The 18,398-nt window shown below is 52.9% G+C and overlaps 2 protein-coding genes across 8 annotated transcripts in view; both read left to right on the top strand.

Annotated features, from left to right (window-relative positions):
- Window positions 1-5,991, top strand: part of AZIN2 (antizyme inhibitor 2) — a 59,193-nt gene extending 53,202 nt beyond the window's left edge. For 5 of the 7 annotated variants that reach the window (XM_075908504.1, XM_075908503.1, XM_075908505.1 and 2 more), the window contains 5 exons: window positions 794-959; window positions 1,124-1,286; window positions 1,653-1,765; window positions 4,352-4,566; window positions 5,607-5,900. In XM_075908504.1, the coding sequence (XP_075764619.1) occupies window positions 794-959; window positions 1,124-1,286; window positions 1,653-1,765; window positions 4,352-4,566; window positions 5,607-5,751 (802 nt within the window). In that variant the 3' untranslated portion in view covers window positions 5,752-5,900. 7 annotated transcript variants of the gene reach the window in all.
- A 5,149-nt stretch (window positions 5,992-11,140) lies between these two features.
- NDUFS5 (NADH:ubiquinone oxidoreductase subunit S5) lies at window positions 11,141-17,177 on the top strand. The gene is made up of 3 exons (XM_075908667.1): window positions 11,141-11,298; window positions 14,717-14,934; window positions 16,854-17,177. Exons 2-3 carry the CDS (start codon window positions 14,719-14,721, stop codon window positions 16,956-16,958), a joined length of 321 nt encoding a protein of 106 aa, XP_075764782.1. The 5' UTR covers window positions 11,141-11,298; window positions 14,717-14,718; the 3' UTR covers window positions 16,959-17,177.
- Window positions 17,178-18,398: the final 1,221 nt, after the last annotated feature.

Raw genomic sequence — 18,398 nt, 5'->3', positions numbered from 1 at the left:
GCGCCTGACAGCAGCTGTAAGGGGTGCCGCATGCCTGGCCCCCCTTAGAGCTGCCATCAGGCGCCGCACGTCTGATTGCAGCTGTAAGGTGCGCAGCGCGCTGGGGGGCAGGGCCATGTATGCGCCGTGCACCTGGGGAGCTGCACGTGCGTCGCGCGCCCGCTGCCTGGGGCGCAGGAATGGCTCAAGCCGGCCCTGCTTGCTGGAGTCACTTTCTGTGCGTTCACTGCAGCCTGCCTAGGAGAAGTCACACACACCGCGCTCTCCTCTGGAGGCTTTATTGTTGTTTTTCTTTAGTCTGAAAGGTTACTCTGAGGCTTTGCCTACACTACAAGGTTTTTGCGGCAGAGAGTATGCTAATGATGGACTCATTAGCATGAGTTGTGACGTCATTAGCATATTTTCTGCCGATGGTTTTTGCGCAAAAAGAAGCAGTGTAGCCACTTCCGTTTTGTGCAGAAAAACCCTTTGGCGCAAGATCCTTATGCCTCTCCCAGAGGATATTGGAAAAAAGGGTTTTTGTGCAAAAGGCATCGGCAGAAAATATGCTAATGACATCGCGACTCATGCTAATGAGTCCATCATTAGCATATTCTCTGCCACAAAAACCTTGTAGTGTAGGCAAAGCCTGACTGTAAATCTCTCTCCTCTCCATGTTCGGGCCGTGCATAACTCTCCTACGATGATCTGAATAACATTTTGCACTCGTTTCCCTGCTCTCAGCCCTCGGGGGTTAGAAGAAACCGGGAGACGGGGCTGACCCCCGACTAAATTACCGATTCTTCCCCCTTAGTTTTCATGTCGGCGGTGGCGGCATCGACCCTCAAGCCTTCACTCGGTCCATAGCAGATGCTCGGCTGGTGTTTGAAATGGGTGCAGAACTGGGCTACAAGCTGTGCTTATTAGACATTGGAGGTGGATTCCCTGGCACCGAGAATTCCAGCGTGCGGTTTGAAGAGGTACAGAAATGTTAAGCTGCTCTCTTTAGGCAGAGACGGTAGATGGGAGGGAGTCCTAGCTACTGTTGAGTCTCTGGCCTTTATTTTGAAGGGGTGGTTAACTAATACATGTTGGAATAAATGTTTGAGGTTTCTTTTTTTTCCCCTTCCCTTCTATCCATCAGATTGCAGCCACCATAAACTCCGCCTTGGACTTATATTTCCCAGAAGGCTGTGGGGTGGAGATCATTGCCAAACCAGGACGTTACTACGTAGCTTCTGCCTTTACCTTGGCGGTCACTGTTATTAGCAAGCAGGAGGTTCCCTGGGATCTGCTGAGCTCAGATGGTAGGTTGGGCAGGTGGGCGCTGATGCTGTACCAGGTTGCTGGGATGGGTAACTGAGCTGGGGGCAAAAGCTTTTTGCTAGCGAGTTGAGAGCAAACCAGAGCAGAACTGCTCAGGGGCTTAGCACTTGCTAGTCCCAACTGGACCCGTTTTGACCCTGGAGGGCTGTAGAGACCGGCAGAAACGGGAGGGAGTTCATTCGGGCCTCAGTTCTCGCTATCTGTTGCCCTCAGCCATGCCGGTGTCTGGTCACCCCTCAAAAGCCACGTCAGGCCGACAAATGGGACATCCGTGGCCAGGCCCCATAAGTCAACGTCATAAGCTTGACACACAACGTGACCCTTCCCTGCTCTCTCCCATCCCCCAGACGAAGAGCCCAGCCGCAAGAAGAGCTTCCTCTATTACATTAACGATGGTCTCTACGGCTCCTTCAGCTGCATTTTCTTTGATCACACCTGCCCTACGCCCGTCCTGCACAAGGTAAGGAGGGCTGTCCTGGGGCAGCTTTCAGGTGCAACCTGAGAGGGAGCCCGAGTCAGTGTCTCTCCCAGCCAGGGGGAGAAGGAAATAACTTAGCACTCTGTGGAAGGCCTGATCCAGGCCTGCGGTTGGTGCCTTTCCTTTGGGACACACTCCCCCACGCTCTGATTGTAGCCGAAAGCCCCTGCCCAGGGCGTGGAGGAAGATCTCTGGGGTTTCTTCGCTTGCATATCGGAGCTCGTGGAGACCCCCGGCTGTAGCTCCCTTCACTGCCGCCTTGCCTGTCTGTCTTCACTGGAGAGCAACTGAGGCACGATCTGGGTGATGCTCCCTGGTGCCCACCATGGCCTGAGTCTCCCTCTCTTCCATGTGCATCCTGCTCTGAGCTGGAGCTCAGCCGGGGCGGCAGGTGTAAAGGCACTGCCTTGCCAAACCACCAGCCTGGCCTCACCCGTCCCCTACCCCCAGACTGCCTACCATGCTCCCGCAGAGGCTGGAGCTACGTGTCCCGGCAGGCGGGGGGCCCTTGGCTCTAGTGGGGGGCAGGGCTAGGGGCAGAGCTGGGGGCTTGCCCATGAGTTTCACCTGTTCGTGACCCCGGGGAGATCAGAGCTGGAGCTGTTCCCTGCCCAGGATCCCGCTTTGTCTGTTAATTGATTAAACAGGATTTGCATCCCTAGTGGGCGTGCACAGCCAGCTCGATCCAGGTCCATTTGGGTGCCTCTATGTGGGCTTAGTCACCTCGGACAGCACTAGAGGCCCACCCCGTGTCTGTCTGCTCCTGAGGAATGGAGGAAAGGGACAAGCACAAGTGACAGACAGAGCTTTCCACGATGTGTCTAACAACTGAGGATTAAACCAGAATCCCATTAAACCAAACCGGTCGTCACAGACCAATTCATTCTTGCTTTTCACTCCGGGAGACAATCCAGCCAGGTCGAGTTCCATTTCTGTTCCTTTACTCCCTTCTTTCTGCTGCTTAGGCACCAGCGCTGCCTTGTCCGGAGAGGTTAAAATCCCAACAACTGCTCTCTCCCCGCTCTCTTTTATCTCTTAAGGCTGTTAAAGGACTAATATTTTCTTCTGTAAAACTCCCTTTTTGCAGTGTGCATTTTGGGTCTGCCCTAGTCGATGGCTAGACGGCTCAAGCTGGATTCGTTTTCCATGGAGTTACTCCAGTTTTGGGTCAAGATCCTCAGCTAGTGTAAATCCACATTAGAGAGGTTAAAAAAAAAATCTATAAACCAGGATTTGTCATGGTGACATAGTTACTATCGGTTACATGGTTAACGGTATTACCTGGGGCTGGGTGGAACTAGGGAGGGAAGGATAGTGCGGGGGTGTCTCTGTGGTTCCTGGGGAGCTGGCTGCCCTGAGAGTGGGGCTAGCAGAGCCTGCAGCATGGATCAGCATCAGGCTCCCCGGAAGCAGAGCTGGGAGCCGGTGTGCGCTGGGAGCCTGCCAGATGGACTGCAGTCAGAGCCAGCAGCTGGGAGCCGGCACATGGCAGGAGCCTGCTGGCTGTACTGAAGAGCCCACAGTGCAGGACAGCCTGCTCCCCAGGAGTGGGGCTGGCAGCAGGGAGCCAGCACGATCCGCCTGCTCCCCGGGAGTGGGGCTGGCAGCAGAGAGCCAGCACGAGCCGCCTGCTCCCCGGGAGTGGGGCTGGCAGCAGAGAGCCAGCACGATCCGCCTGCTCCCCCGGGAGTGGGGCTGGCAGCAGGGAGCCAGCATGAGCCACCTGCTCCCCAGGAGTGGGGCTGGCAGCAGAGAGCCAGCACGATCCGCCTGCTCCCCCGGGAGTGGGGCTGGCAGCAGGGAGCCAGCATGAGCCACCTGCTCCCCAGGAGTGGGGCTGGCAGCAGAGAGCCAGCACGATCCGCCTGCTCCCCGGGAGTGGGGCTGGCAGCAGGGAGCCAGCACGATCCGCCTGCTCCACGGGAGTGGGGCTGGCAGCAGAGAGCCAGCATGATCCGCCTGCTCCCCAGGAGTGGGGCTGGCAGCAGGGAGCCAGCACGATCTGCCTGCTCCACGGGAGTGGGGCTGGCAGCAGAGAGCCAGCACGATCCGCCTGCTCCCCGGGAGTGGGGATGGCAGCAGGGAGCCAGCACGAGCCGCCTGCTCCCCGGGAGTGGGGCTGGCAGCAGGGAGCCAGCACGAGCCGCCTGCTCCCCGGGAGTGGGGCTGGCAGCAGGGAGCCAGCACGAGCCGCCTGCTCCCCGGGAGTGGGGCTGGCAGCAGGGAGCCAGCACGAGCCGCCTGCTCCCCGGGAGTGGGGCTGGCAGCAGAGAGCCAGCACGATCCGCCTGCTCCCCGGGAGTGGGGCTGGCAGCAGGGAGCCAGCACATGCCTTCAGAGCCTGCAACGCAGGGCAGCTGGTGCCCTGGAAGCGGGCAGAGTTTAACTGGTAACAGCTTCCCAGTTAACCAGTTAACTGGTTAAACTCTACATATCTCCATTGTAAATCCATTGGTGCTAGAGGAGAAGTGTTGATTTAAGGCGGCTGAGGATCAGATCTTTAATCTGATTATGTAATTGACTATCCTGGTCTCCTGTGATCTCCATCTCCTTTACCCGCCACTGCAGAAACCCTGCCCAGATCCCCCCTTGTTCAGCAGCAGCCTCTGGGGTCCGTCCTGCGACGGGCAGGACCGCATTGCCGATGGCTTGGAGCTGCCGGAACTGCAGGTTGGCGACTGGCTGACGTTTGAGAACATGGGGGCCTACTCCATAGCAGCCGCATCCTCGTTCAATGGATACCAGCAGCCACAGATCAGCTACGCCATGTCCCGGGTGGCCTGGTGAGAGCACTTCCAGGGAAAGGAGGGGAGGAAATTGGAGCTGGTGACTAGTTGCTTTGGGAGCCAGACTGGGGCGGTGTTGTGGGCTTTGAAGGAAAAGGGCCACTTTTCGAAGCAGGCCCACCAACAGCAGTTCTTGGCCACAGGCATGGGTGGTTGGTGAAGGTAGGGCAGGGGAAGGCAAGTGTCCAGTCCCGCCCCTTCTGCCGAGGCCCCGCCCCTTCTGCGGAGGCCCCGCCCCTTCTGCCGAGGCCACGCCCCTTCTGCTGAAGCCCTGCCCCCACCATGGGGAGGCGGGGCAGCACTCTGCGCACGCGTCCCCCTCCCCATGGGAAGGGGAGGAGGGAGGGCGGGCAGGCGATCTGGGGGCGGAGTGAGGGCGGGGCCAGGCTGGCGGTTTGAGAAGGCAGAGCCTACCCCTGCCTAGCACCCGCCCCCATGACCCAAGGGCAGAAATCAGTGGGACCCCCGCCCACCTCCCTTAGTCAGGGCCACAACCCCCCTCCTTGCCCTGCCAGAAATGCCCTTGGCTAGCCAGCCCGATGCCCCATCTGCTGGGATGAGCCACAGCCCTGTCCTTTCCCTCCTCTCCCTTCCCTGGACCCAGCCTGCCTGCTCTAGGGAAAATCACAGCAGCGGCTCTTGATTCCAAGATGCTTTTGATATGCCCCATGCAGGAGCCGGGGGCAGCAATCCAGCCCCAGAACCTGCGCAGGAAATATCAAAAGTGTCTTTGAATCAAGAGACGCTTTCCTGCAGAGCGGCTGCGGCTGGAGCCCTGGGCTCTCTTAAATTGCTCCATTTGCCCCCCGCCGTCGGCGGGCCTCCCGGGAAGTTTAGGGTTAAACCCTGGCCCAATGGCAAATTTCCACTGACTTCCATACAGCTGTGATTTCACTCTACCTATCCCAAGACTGTCTAGACCTGAGCCAGCTTGTCTTGGGAGAGCCGGGTCTGGGGTCCGGCGGCGCATCCGACAGACGTCCCTGCTGGGTTTCAAACGGGCTCGAGAAAGGCTGGTTTGTTTTTCTTGCTTACAGGGAAGCTCTCCAGCTGCTTCCGGGGAAGCTGGCGCAGCCTGAAGAGGAGGACCGAGTGAGGGTGTGTACCCCTCTCTCCTGTGGCTGGGAGATCGCCGATATCTTGTGCATCACCCCCGTATTCGCTCCAGCTAGGATCACGTGAGAAGCACCAGTAATGACAGGGGCAGATCCTTCCCCCGGGGGACTCTTGCATCCGCTCCTCATGCCCTCCCAGAATTCTGCCCCGCAGTAGGACCCGTTTTACATTCACTGTGGGTTTTTAAGTATGCAACATAAACCGTTCCTCCTGCCTGTGTGGTGTTGCCTGCTGTGTGCCATCGTGAAGGGCAGAGCGTTGGCTTTGTGGGTGATTGGATGCCGATTGGGTTTACATTATTTTTGTAAGGGATTCGAATAAATTTGTTTTTAATAAATAACCAGGTGGGTTTTCCTTCCCTTCCTGCTAAGGGGAGGTTTGCAGGGCACAGCCAGCCGGTCTCTAAGCCCTTGTCTACTGTAGGTCGTGAAGCTAAGTTACACATCTTCAGCTACATGAATAACGTAGCTGTGTAAAAACAACGAGCGGTCCCGGGGCACCTTCGCCCACTTCCTCAGATGAGCTGGAAGCTGGACTGGAAATAATAGGAACCCAGAATGTATAACAGAAGAGGAAGGGGGGGAAATTACTGGTTGATAGTAAGGCCAGTGCTAATCAGGCTAATTGAGTGGGCTGGCAGTGCCCTGTACTTAGCCTTTGATGCAAATGAGGTGTTAAATGCATGGAAAGTTGGCTTTATAATGCGACACCCAGTTGATGTCTTTGTTCAAGCCCAGGAAAACAGGGTCACATTTGCATACGAAGGTCAATTCCACACTCGCTCACTGCAGTTAGCTTGTGAAATGACTTTGCAGAACAATGGCTGCTTTTAAATTAATTACCATGGACGAGCGCCCAGGCAGGTTAAAATGTTCCCTTCCAGGTTTATGTGTTGCCACTTACCATATCTGATTTGTGTTCATTTGCCCTTGGCCGTACAGACTGCTGGGTTTGGCCAGTATCCATGGTGGAGGGGCACTGCCGGCACTCGATGGCCTGCATCACAGTAGCATGCGCTGAGTAAGTTGACAGCTGATGCTCTCCTGTGGACTCCGCCTCCTCTTCTTGTTTTGGTGGAGTCCCGGGGAGAGCGCTTAGCGACAAATTGACCTCCTCACTGGGTCAATCGCGGCCTGTCAATCCCGTAGGTAGTGAAGACATGCCTTAAGACAGTGTGTCCTCCAGACACGTACAAGCTAGAGAGGGAACAAATTATAGTGATTGTGAGAGAAGCAGGGCATTTGATGCTCCTCTTGCACCATCTACTGGTAGACTATAGGCCAGCGCAAATGCCTGCCCAGTGCCAAAGCCTATCCCACTTCTGCTTGTAAACTTTTATCTAGGCAATGGTTAAAAACCCCCCAGCACAAAGCCCTGAGCCAGCATGAGTCAGGCACGGTGGGCTATGAAATATCCCTAAAGAAACGTTTGTTCTCATGGGGGAAGTAACTCCAGGGCTAACGATTAGGGATTAAAACCAACCATTGATCCATCTTGGGCCGCTGCCTGTCGCTTAGGCAAATTTTCAGAAAAGCTAAGCTGCCATCAAGGTCCCTAGCCGGACAACAGGACAAGCTGGATGCTGCACTGTTCTAAAAACCTGGGCCTTGGTGTTCTTGCCATGCCGTGGCCTGGCTCAGACTCACGCTCGCTTGTTGGTTGTGTATGTGGCAGCCAGGCATCCCTAGTGTGGGTGTCCGGACGGGCCTCCTGCCCTGACAGTGATGCTGACCGGTCAGCTGCATAGTTGGCCCCTCTGTGAATCGTGTTGGTCTGCACAAGTAGCTAGCACAGCAGGCTCTGAGAGAGCGCCCCCAAAACCACAGAATCAGATAAGGATCAAAAGCACCAGGCCAGGTTTACTGTGTAGACGAAGCACGGTCCTAGTTTCCCCAGACTGGATGTCAGCAGTCAGGCTAACATGTTACGAGGAGGAGGGAGAAAAATCGTTCTTGACCTCTGAGGACAGGACAAGAAGCAAATGGGCTTAAATTGCAGCAAGGGAGGGTTAGGTTGGACATTAGGAAGAACTTCCCAACTGTCAGGGTGGTGAAACACTGGAATCAATTGCCCAGGGAGGTTGTGGAATCTCCTGGAGAAATTTAAGAGCAGGTTAGATAGGCATCTCTCAGGGATGATGGTGCTTGGTCCTGCCGTGAGGCAGGGGACTGGACTTGATGACCTCTCAAGGTCCCTTTTAGTTCTAGTGTTCTCTGACTCTATGTACGCTCGTTACAATGGACAACTTAGTCAGTGATAAGGGCTTCGCCACTGCCCCCATGGTCGGACCAAGACAACTCCCTTGGGGTACATTTTTATAAACAGGTACAGACAAGTTGCATGTCACTCCTGATGTATTAGGTTGCCGCCCCCTGATGTCACCTAGTTATCACCCATCACCTTGTACATGGGGGTTTGCTCACTAGCTATCATGCAGTCAGTTTAGACCTTGTCGTGAACCTGGGTCGGCATGTCTGCTATCTGCAGGGGGCGTATGGTACCGAGCTGTTTCTTCATGATCCTTCTGGAATTTACTCACGGCCTGTGCCTCGCACCTTTTAGGTCTGAGTGTTTCTGTAGGTGGAATGAGACTGAAGTGAGTCCTCCTTCAGTTTGCCAGCACATGGGAGAGAACTGCCTGGTCTCATCAGGGTGTCCCTGTTGCTGATCCTGTTCCTGTTTTGCTCCTGCCAGCTTGACAGTTACAGGACTTGGATAAGGTTAGCTCCTTCCTGGAATCTTTCTTCCCCCAAGCCCACCCGACTTGAGGGATGGGGTAGCCCCATTTGCATCTATGCATCCATAGTTTAAACTGGCACTCGAGGCTGATGCCTTGCTAAGCAGCGACTACAATGTTGCACTGGTTGATTCATGTTTAAGCAATAACGATCACTGGAGATGCAGGCGCTTTCCTGGAATTAATCCCTGCTCTCGGAAGGGGATCCAGGAATATCAAACAGAAACGAGATCAGCCCTAAATGGACGATTACCAGGACTTTGAGCATTGCTAAGCACAATCACGTTCAACAAAACTAACACAAACTGACAGTGGAGTACTGTGTGCCCAGAGGTCTGGAATAAATGTGGGGGATGCAGTGGTTGGAAGCACAAAGCAATGAGCTGGGAGCTAGATTTTTTCTGGATACGCTTACACCATTTCAGGCAGGATCCAAGGTCTAAGGAATTGTTACATTGCCCCATCTCTGACAATTGATGGGATGATAGGTGGGTTTCCTCCGCTGCTAACTCGGGGAGTGAATGGGTAACTGGCTACCCAGTAAGTATCACCCTCAATAGGTGTTGCTTATCGGGTATATGGTTAACCATTATCTGTGTGCAGCCGCCTGCTCACAGCCCGCTGTGGATGGAGGGCTGCTCCAGCTTCATGGGGCTGCTGGCTCCCTGCCCGCATGGGCTGGGTGTTTGCAGCCTCATGCAGGGTGGAGGGGTGGGGGCAGAAGTGGCAGCATAGAGTGGGGGAGAGGGGTGCCAGCTCCCAGCTCGTGAGTCCATGCGGGCTGGGAGCTGGCAGCCCCCTCCCCCACCCGCTGCCTCTTTTGGCCCAGTGTGAGGTTGCTGCCTCCTAGCCCACAAGGGTTGGGACCTGGCAGCCCCAGTGCAGGGTTGGAAGCAGCTGGGCTGGAGCAGCCCCTGCCCAAGGTGTGGGGGCCACTCCAGCCTGGCCATGGTGGGCGGGGGTATGTATGTGTGTGTGTGCTCCAGCCTAGTGGGCCAGAACGGTCCCCCTGTCTCCCCCATTTAATCAGATAACTGGTAAAACAACATTGAACTGGTTAACTAATGAAATGGGATTTTACATCCCTACTGCTAACACGGTGTCTGCTGGCCCATGGGCAAGCCCAGCAAAGAGCAAGCCAACCCCCAGACTCTCCCCTCGACGTACCCATGGATACACAATAATACGTGATGTCGCTCTACCTCCTTCCAGCTAAGCCACACCAGGCACTTCTCAACCCTTCCCCCATCTTCTCAACATGCCTGCCAAGAAGGAAACTTATCTCCCTTTTATTGACGAGAAAGAGAGATCAGGGTGACTCCGCCAAGGGCACAGAACAAGCGAGCAGCAGACCCAGGAACAGAGCTCAGCAGTCTCCCCCCCCCCGCCCCATTCCAATCGCCCTACGCTCTTCCCACATCAGGCACTAAAACCCAGGAGTTCTGATTCCCAGCCTTTGTTGTTCTGACTGCTGGATACCTGCCCCCGTTCAGTGCACTGAACAGAAGCCTTTAGTCTGTGTCCTAGAGAGCTTAGCTCAGAGGGGGGGTAAACGATGGCCCATGGGCCACAGGCAACTCTTCAGTCTAGCCCCCAAGCTCCTGCCAGGGAGCAAGGTCAAGTCAGCTTTCCTGAGAGGAGCCAACCCAGCTTCCCACAACCTCAGTTCCCCCAGTGCTCAGGTAAGAGCTCTTCAGCCTTACCCAGACTGATCCTCGTTGCTTAGCTGCTTCCCCAGCACTGCCCCATGGACACCCCCACCCATGTCACGCCCCACGAGACTCCCTTCTCCCCTCAGTAACATCCACATTCATGACCCTCCGTACCATTTCCACACCCAGATGGGACCCTGGGTTTGCCATTCCTGGCTTAGCTCAGACTTTTAAAAGCAGAGGGCCAGAGGCGTGTCGGGCCGACGTGGCACCGGTCATGGGGGTAAGTGTGAATCAGAAGGGACTTAGCATGGGGGTGGGGGGGAGCCCACGCACTGGTGAGTGCCCCAGGCCACACACAGAGGGTGCATCTAGACTGGCAAGATTTTGCGCAAAAGCAGGTGCTTTTGCGCAAAAACTTGCCAGCTGTCTACACTGGCTGCTTGAATTTGCGCAAGAACACTCACGTTCTAATGTAAGAATTCAGTGCTTCTTGCGCAAATACTTTGATGCTCCCGCTCAGGGATATGCCCTCTTGTGCAAAAATACTTGCGCAAGAGGGCCAGTGTAGACAGGCACCTTAATTTTTTGCACAAGAAAGCCCGATGGCTAAAATAGCGATAGGAGCTTTCTTGCGCAAAAACGCGTCTCTACTGGGCAAAAGCACCCGTGCCAATCTAGACGCTCTTTTGCGGAAATACTTTTAACGGAAAAACTTTTCCGTTAAAAGTATTTCCGCAAAATTAAGCCAGTCTAGACGCAGCCAGAGCGTTTGCCTGTCACATGGCGCTGGCCAGTGAGTGATGGGGGGAATGTGACGCCCCTCAAAGACACAGGGGACTGCGGAGGGGAGGGTTCAGCCGCTTCAGGGGCAGTAGGGCCCCGCCCCCCTCTGGCCTGCAGGAGGCCCCAGGGAGCGCCCCGCAAGGGCGGGGGGATCCGCACTGCAGCTGGGCAAAGCACGTGTGCGTCTGTGCAGAGCTCTGCCCCGGCGATGTCCGCCCTGCAGGAGACACTGGGGAAGTGTCACCCTCCAGCCGGCAGGTGGCGCTGGAGGGGTCCTGGGGAAGAGACGCTCCCTCCTGCCTCCGCGGCGCCTCCCTCGAGAAGTGGCTCCGCGAGAGCCGTAAAGCAGGGCGCGGGTGTCGTGCGCAGGGCGCGGCGGGCGGCAGCGAGTGTCGTAAAACTCCTGACAGGACGAAGGCGGAGGGCGCGGGGCCGCAGGTGAAGCTCTTGGGTTGGAGGGTGGGGCCGGCCTCGGGCCTCGTCTCGCCTTGGCTCCCCGGGGGCCGCGCTCCGGCTCTCCCGCCCCGGGCCTGCGGCTCGGCGTGGGGGGGCTCGTGGGGCCGCAGGCCCCGCCCCTCAGGGTGTGGAGGAGCCTGGGGGTCGCCTGGGGGGGGGCTGCTCCTGCCCCCCCCGCCCCCGGGGGCAGTACGGGGAGGGTTACCCCGCCCCTCCCCCTGCCTGCTCGCTGGAGGGTATCTGGGGGGAGGGATTGCCCCTCCCCCCTCCCTGCCGTGCCCAGGGCAGTACGGGGGTTGCCCCACCCCTTCCCCTCCCCCTCCCTGCCGTGCCCAGGGCAGTACGGGGGGGTTGCCCCACCCCTTCCCCTCCCCCTCCCTGCCGTGCCCAGGGCAGTACGGGGGGGTTGCCCCACCCCTTCCCCTCCCCCTCCCTGCCGTGCCCAGGGCAGTACGGGGGGGTTGCCCCACCCCTTCCCCTCCCCCTCCCTGCCGTGCCCAGGGCAGTACGGGGGTTGCCCCACCCCTTCCCCTCCCCCTCCCTGCCGTGCCCAGGGCAGTACGGGGGGGGGGGTTGCCCCCAAGCAGTTTCGTTGGTTCCCGCCGCCTCCCACCCGGGAGGGGCCGTTGGATTCTTTCCCTGGGGGGGGCAACTTGCGGCCCCTGCGCGCGTGGCTGCAGCTTTCGGGTTGTTGGGAAAACTTAAAAAAAGGCCCAAAACACCTCGTCGTGCGGCAGCGCGCGGGGCTGCTGGAGGTTGGGGCGCTTTTCCAGTTACGGGCTAACAGAGCTCCCCCCCCCCCCCCCGACACTTTCAGGTTGTTGTTACTTATGATTAAGTAGCGCGTGGTTGATTAATCGAATAGTCGATGCACTTTTGCATCGACTCTTCGATTAGTCAATAGGGCCGTGCTGCCACTTTGAAATGCTATGGGGAGCCCAGGGTCAGCTGGGGAGTGGCCAGGCGCTACTGCTTTGAAATACCCCCTTGTTTCTCCCCCCTCTTCCTGCCTCTATCTGGTAGAGAGGCAGCAAGGGGAGGGGGGAAGCGACTAGTCGGCTATCCTGTCAACTATCTGATAAGCAAATGCTTATCGGATAGTTGACTAGTCCTTAACGTTCCTAGTTGTTACTGCTAATACTTAGCAGTGCCTGCCTAGATTCGCTAGTGGTATTCCTTGCTGCTTTTTGCTGCCTTCAGCAACTCCTGAGCCTGTACTTCAGAGATAAAGAAATCCTGTAGGATAATGGCAAGTTTATGCACATTTGGAATTTACTTTTAATTACATCTGTTAAACTATTTCCCATTAAGGAAGAAAATTAAGTCTACAAGGGCATTTGTTCCTGGTACACTAAGTACAAAAGACACAATTGGGAACATGGCTTTTCAGTTTTTATTTCCAGGCCATTGAAACAAATCCTTCGCTTTTTGCTGACAGATTTGGAAATGAAATATCCTGATATTTCAGTCACATTTTAACTAGTTTAGAACTCATACAGCTGACCCATGTTTATGATTTCCTTCCTTTTGGGTGTTTCCATTATGTTCTTAAGGTTTGAAAAATAAAGTTTCTCAGAGGCCAGTGGTCTTAATGTTCACATTATGTTGTATGAAGAGAAATCAAACCGTTTATCCATATACACAAACAAAGGTCATAAAACTTAATGGAGTTATGCTTTTTGCTCACTTTCTATTCTGGTCATATTTTTTCCATCAGTTTGGTGTGGAATATAAAAAGAACCCTACTTTCCAATTCAGTATCTTCATCTTAAAATGGCACACTTTTGTATGCACGTCAGTAATGCATAGTTACAAGTTACACGTCATCACAAGTTTATCAAACAAGGTACATGAGGTGGGGAGTAGTGTTCCTGTAAATTTCCAAAATGCAGGTATATTTTCTTTGTTTCTGGGCAAGCGTCTTCTAATGACTTGAAGCATTTTGTAATTGTGGGACATTTCTCAAAAGGGGGGCAACTGCTGGGTTAAGGCACAGTCATCTGCTCACATGTCTCAAGTACTTCTGTCCATGCAATTTCAATCAACTCAGGAAAAACCATTAAGTTTTTCTCTGCACTTTGCAAGCAAGAAAAGGTGGTTGTAAATTTTCAACACAATTATTTCTATGCCAATTGACAGCAGGTTGCTAGCATGTTTTCAGGTCTCTTGGGTTATGCGTGCATTTGTTGATTTGTCATACCTTTGGTCTGTGTGCTTTCTTATATGTCCATTGTTAATTGTGTGGAGCCTTAGGTCAGTTTTGCCCCTGTGCTTGACAGTGAATTCACATCAGCAAAAAGTACAAAAGATGCTACCAGAAATCCTATAAATGTCAAGGGAATGCTTAAGTGTTAGTAGGATTAGGATTTTAGGCCTTGCCTAGACTAAGGATGTTAAAATGCGATTATCTGGCTAATCGTATAGTCGATAAGCACTGCTGTACAGAGCCACAGCAGAGAGAGCTCCAGGAACAGCCTCTGGAGCCACACTTGCTGGGCTCTTATTACATTTAAAATTCAGAGGCGCAGCACTGAGACCAGCAATTCATGGCAGCCAGGGTTGGCCCAAGGCAGGGACTGCTTATTCCTGGCTGCCGCGAACAGGGGTTGATGCCTGAGGAGGCTCCTGCCCACGGCCAGCCCTGGCCACCATGAACAGGGGCTGTTTGGTGGCAACAACCCCTGTCCACGGGGGACCTAACTCCCCACTGGGACCCCTGTGGACAGGGGCTGCTTCCCAGCAGCATCCCCTATCCCCCCTGCCGCCTCTGATTGAGGCAGCGGGAGGGGTTAGGTTGCACCCTGAGGACGGTGCTGGAGGGAACTGGCTTTTAAGTTGGCTTCCCGCAGCATTGGCCCCTGTCCTTCACTCTTCTCCCCCGCCCCCGCTGCCTCTCATATAAGCTGCAAGGGAGGGTGCCGCAGAGAGCATGGGCAAGTGGGGACTGCTTGAGTCCTTGCTCTCTCTGCTGCACTTCTGTTTTTGAAATGTACAAGAGCCCCAGCAGAAGCAGAAGTGCCAGCAGTGGAAAGTGGCGCCAGTCGGGAAAGAAGCAGTTTCCCGTTGTGCCTCTGCCTTCCCAGCCCCTTGCTGAGATGGTGCTGGGGGGAACTGGCTTAAAGCCAGGTCCCCCTAGCACCGGCTCCTGCTCCTTCCCCTCTTGCTGCCTCTCTCTGATAGGTGCTAAAACAAACAGGTAATGTGTATTGGATGAATGTTTAATTCTTGCTTCTGCTCTTGTGAAAGTAAAACAGATTAATCACTTGGGGAAAGTATTAAATTGTACACTAAAAAGCTTTGTTTGATATACTTGCTTTCATACACTTCTGTTTTACTGAGCTAAATCTCTGGACTAGCCTTATAATACCCGTTCTTGATCTCCTTCCTCCCTCTTGCTCAGCCATGCCATTTTGGGATCTCCAAGCTAAGCTGGGAATCGATGCGGACAAATGGATGCTGCATCAGAGCTCAGAGCAGCCCCACAAACGACCATCTTCGTGCCATGCCTTTGAGAAGGAATGGATTGAGTGTGCTGATGGCATTGGGCAGATTCGTGCAAACAGGGAATGCAAACCGGAACTTGAAGACTTGCACGAGTGTATTAATAGGTTCAAAATGGTAAGAACATAAGAGCTAAAAATGTTGGGGAGTGAGTTAGGGAAAATGTGTATGGGATAAATAATAAGGGCTGGACACAATTTTCAGCTTGGTACAAAAATCACTAATCCCGAGGGCCCAAATTCTTCCTCCAAATACACATGTGCAATTTCTTAGCGACTTTAGTGAGTACCCGAGAGCAGAATTCAAACATGGAAATGCATGGTGAGCATCCAGTGAGAGATTTACTATTGTGTAAAGATAGCAGGATAGGATATCATCAGTGGATTACTGGAAGACAAAGTAGTCCTATGTCTGACTCTCAGAACGTGTTTTTTTTTCTTGGAGATTTTTGTTCCTAGGCAGTGCCTGGATGGGATGTTAAGATGAATCTGGGACGAGACTCAGCAAATAACTTGTAGTTAAAATTCAGACATGGAACTCTTCAAACCCTGACAGTGTTATGTTCATTTGTAAACAAGACATGCTTTCAAAAATGCTCTCTTCCGTGGCCTCAGCAAAAGAGAACTGATTGGCCAGCTCAGCAGGAAACATAGGATGTTAGGTGGCTGTTTTGGCTAACAGAGCTACAGAGCTTGTGGAACGCCACCACATGCTGACTACTTTTTAAGAACTTGAGCTGTGGTGCACCCAACTTCCCGCTCCCCAGCACAAATAATTCATGACGTTCCATGTTTTCCTTACAGAATGATTTGGGATCTTTGATGGGCAGATCTGTCTTTTTAAAAGTGTGCCAAGGACCATACTAACAAGGGATAGCAGATAGACAAACTGGAAAATATACTTCAGACTGGCCTTACTGTTTTCCTGTTTCCTGACTGCAAGGTCCGCTGTAGTCACAATATGTTCATACCAGGGAGTTTTTATAAACAAAAATGTCACCTATTATACTGAATCACACATCACATAGGATTAATTGATTATGTAGCACAATACATTTTCAACATGGTTTACAAACATGGCTTAGATAAGGTTAATTCTCCCTGATCTTATGGGAACACGGTGACAGATAAGTTTGAGAGGTCACCATATGTGTAATGGAGCCATCAGGGGCAAGTTACTGGGAGATGGCAGAAAGAGACTTCAGGAGAGGTAATAAGATGAAAGGAAGTTTAGTGTTACTGCTTATTCAGAGCGTTGTAAGCAAATAACAAAAGAGGTGGAAGGCTGTGGGGTGAACCCTCAGCTCTCAATTTTCTCTGGGGTTTCTATGAAAATTGTATCTAGCCATATGATTATTAGTAATACATTTTTTATCACATGGTAGCTGAAAGACCACAGTGAGCACTGGAGCCACATTGTGCTAGGTGCTGTGCAAACAGAAAAGCGACAGTCCTCATCCTGAAGGGGTACAGGATAAAGGCAAGACTTGTTAGTGGTTGCAAGTGTGTATGTGGTGCCTTGTACTTGGGCATATTAGTGACTCCTTTCATGGAGAAGTCTCTTATGATGCAATTTTCATTGCAATGCAAAATATTCTGGGTTTCTCAAATGTCACCCTTACTGTGGCCCACTTCACTTATTTGTAAAGCTCATGTAACTTTTTCTTTTTTATAACTAAAAAGCCTCAGTGCTCCTAAACACTATATGCAGCTCTTCATCTGTAATAAGTGTGTAACAGGTATGCATGTGGCACATTAAAGTGTTCATGCATGTATGTGGTAGTACAGCCCCTTCAGGCTGCAGCTGTTGTGGGGATACATGGCCAGAGTTGGTTGTTTGGATTTTCCATTCCCTCCAGTGGAGCAGTGCGCACATGCTCTGTTGGAGAGAACGTGGTGAGAATTTTTGTACATTGTATATTTGTGCCAGGGTCCTCACATGCGAGGCCTTGGAGGAAGATTCACAGTTCCCACTGCATCTCTAGTGGCCTCATTTCCTGCCTCACAATCTTCATTCCTTCCATTTGTCTTTGGCAGATAATGCGACTGAAGACAATTGTGGCGCAGAAGAAGAAGCTAATGAAGGAAGGGAAATATACACCGCCTGAGTACCACAGTGGCAAAGAGGAGGCCAGGCCTTGATCAGCTGTTGGTGACACTGTCTCCCTGCCAGCAGAGCTAACCATCCACCACCTTTTGTGTGTGTGTTGCAGGCATGAAACAGTTCAGTAAAAGTTAGCCCAGTTATGCCCCACGTGGAATTGTTCTGTTGCTGGCTGTGTTTCTTGCAGGCCAGCCCTGGTGCCAGTGTCTGTAATGGATCAGTTCAGAAATTAAATTAAATATCTCCTTTGGAACCTTTCTCTTTGCTCTGTCTTGGTTTTCCCGAGGAGCGGCGTATGGTTTAGTATCCCAAGTTTGAGAGGGATCTTGGCACTAGAGCAGCACGCAAATGCATTGTAAAATCTCTTGTAGTGACAGTTGGGGCATGATCTTCAAAGACTTAAGCTGTCTGCCATGCTCAACGCTCCTGGAAATCAGGCTGAATCTAGCTGCCTTCCCTTCATTACTTCCGTGTTGTTTAAAAGCCCCTGCCCCACATCTTAATGTAGCATCAACTAGGTGGTCTGGTCACATCTGTGATTCCAGAGGATTGTTATCTATCATCAACATTATTCTCTTTGGAACATCTTTACAGCTGTATCCCATACTCGCAGTTCTACCAGAAAGCTTCAGTGCTCAAATCAGAAACTCAGTCCAATAAGTCATATTTGGAACTTCCTTTAAAGTTCAGCACTTTGGATCCTGATCTCTGAGGCAGGTTTGTATCTCTGCTTTCTCCATGTGCTGTTAATTGGCCACAGCAGGGGGAGCAGGAGTAGAAATTTAGAATCAGAAGGAATCTGAAAGATTGCTCATTGTCTTGTTTCTACATAACATAAGAACGACCACACTGGGTCAAACCAAAGGTCCATCTAGCCCAGTATCTTGTCTTCCAATAATGGCCAATACCAGATGCCCCAGAGGGAGGGAACACAACAGGTAATTCTCATGTGATCCCTCTCCTGTCACTCAGGGTATGTCTGGAGTACATAGTTCCGTTGACGGAACCATGTAGATGAGTTTACTAGACATAGGAAAATTAAGTGGCGATTTAAATAATTGCCACTTCATTTACATCAAAATGGCCACCGTGCTGTGCCAATCAGCTGTTTGGTAGCACAGCGGGGCAGTCTGGATGCGCTGCAGTTGACAGGTGAAGCCTTTGTCGACCGCTCTGTTATGCCTTGTGAAATGAACCCTGTTAAAGTCCTAGTCTTTACCACATCCTCTGGCAAGGAGTTCCACAGGTTGGCTGTGTGCTGAGTGTAGAAATACTTCCTTTTGTTTGTTTTAAATCTGCTGCCAATTAATTTCATTTGATGACCCCCTAGTTCAGTGGTCCCCAACCTTTTGGGGATGCCAGGGGCGGGGGCATTCATGCACCACGCGCCCAGGGCGCAAGAATGGCTTAGGCCAGCCCTGGTCACTAAGTGGGTACACATAAATGCCCTGGCAGGTGCCATGGCACCCGCGAGCACT

Source organism: Pelodiscus sinensis, chromosome 25 (genome assembly GCF_049634645.1).
Source record: "Pelodiscus sinensis isolate JC-2024 chromosome 25, ASM4963464v1, whole genome shotgun sequence".
Taxonomy (NCBI): domain Eukaryota; kingdom Metazoa; phylum Chordata; order Testudines; family Trionychidae; genus Pelodiscus; species Pelodiscus sinensis.
This window is presented reverse-complemented; position numbering and strand designations above follow the sequence as displayed.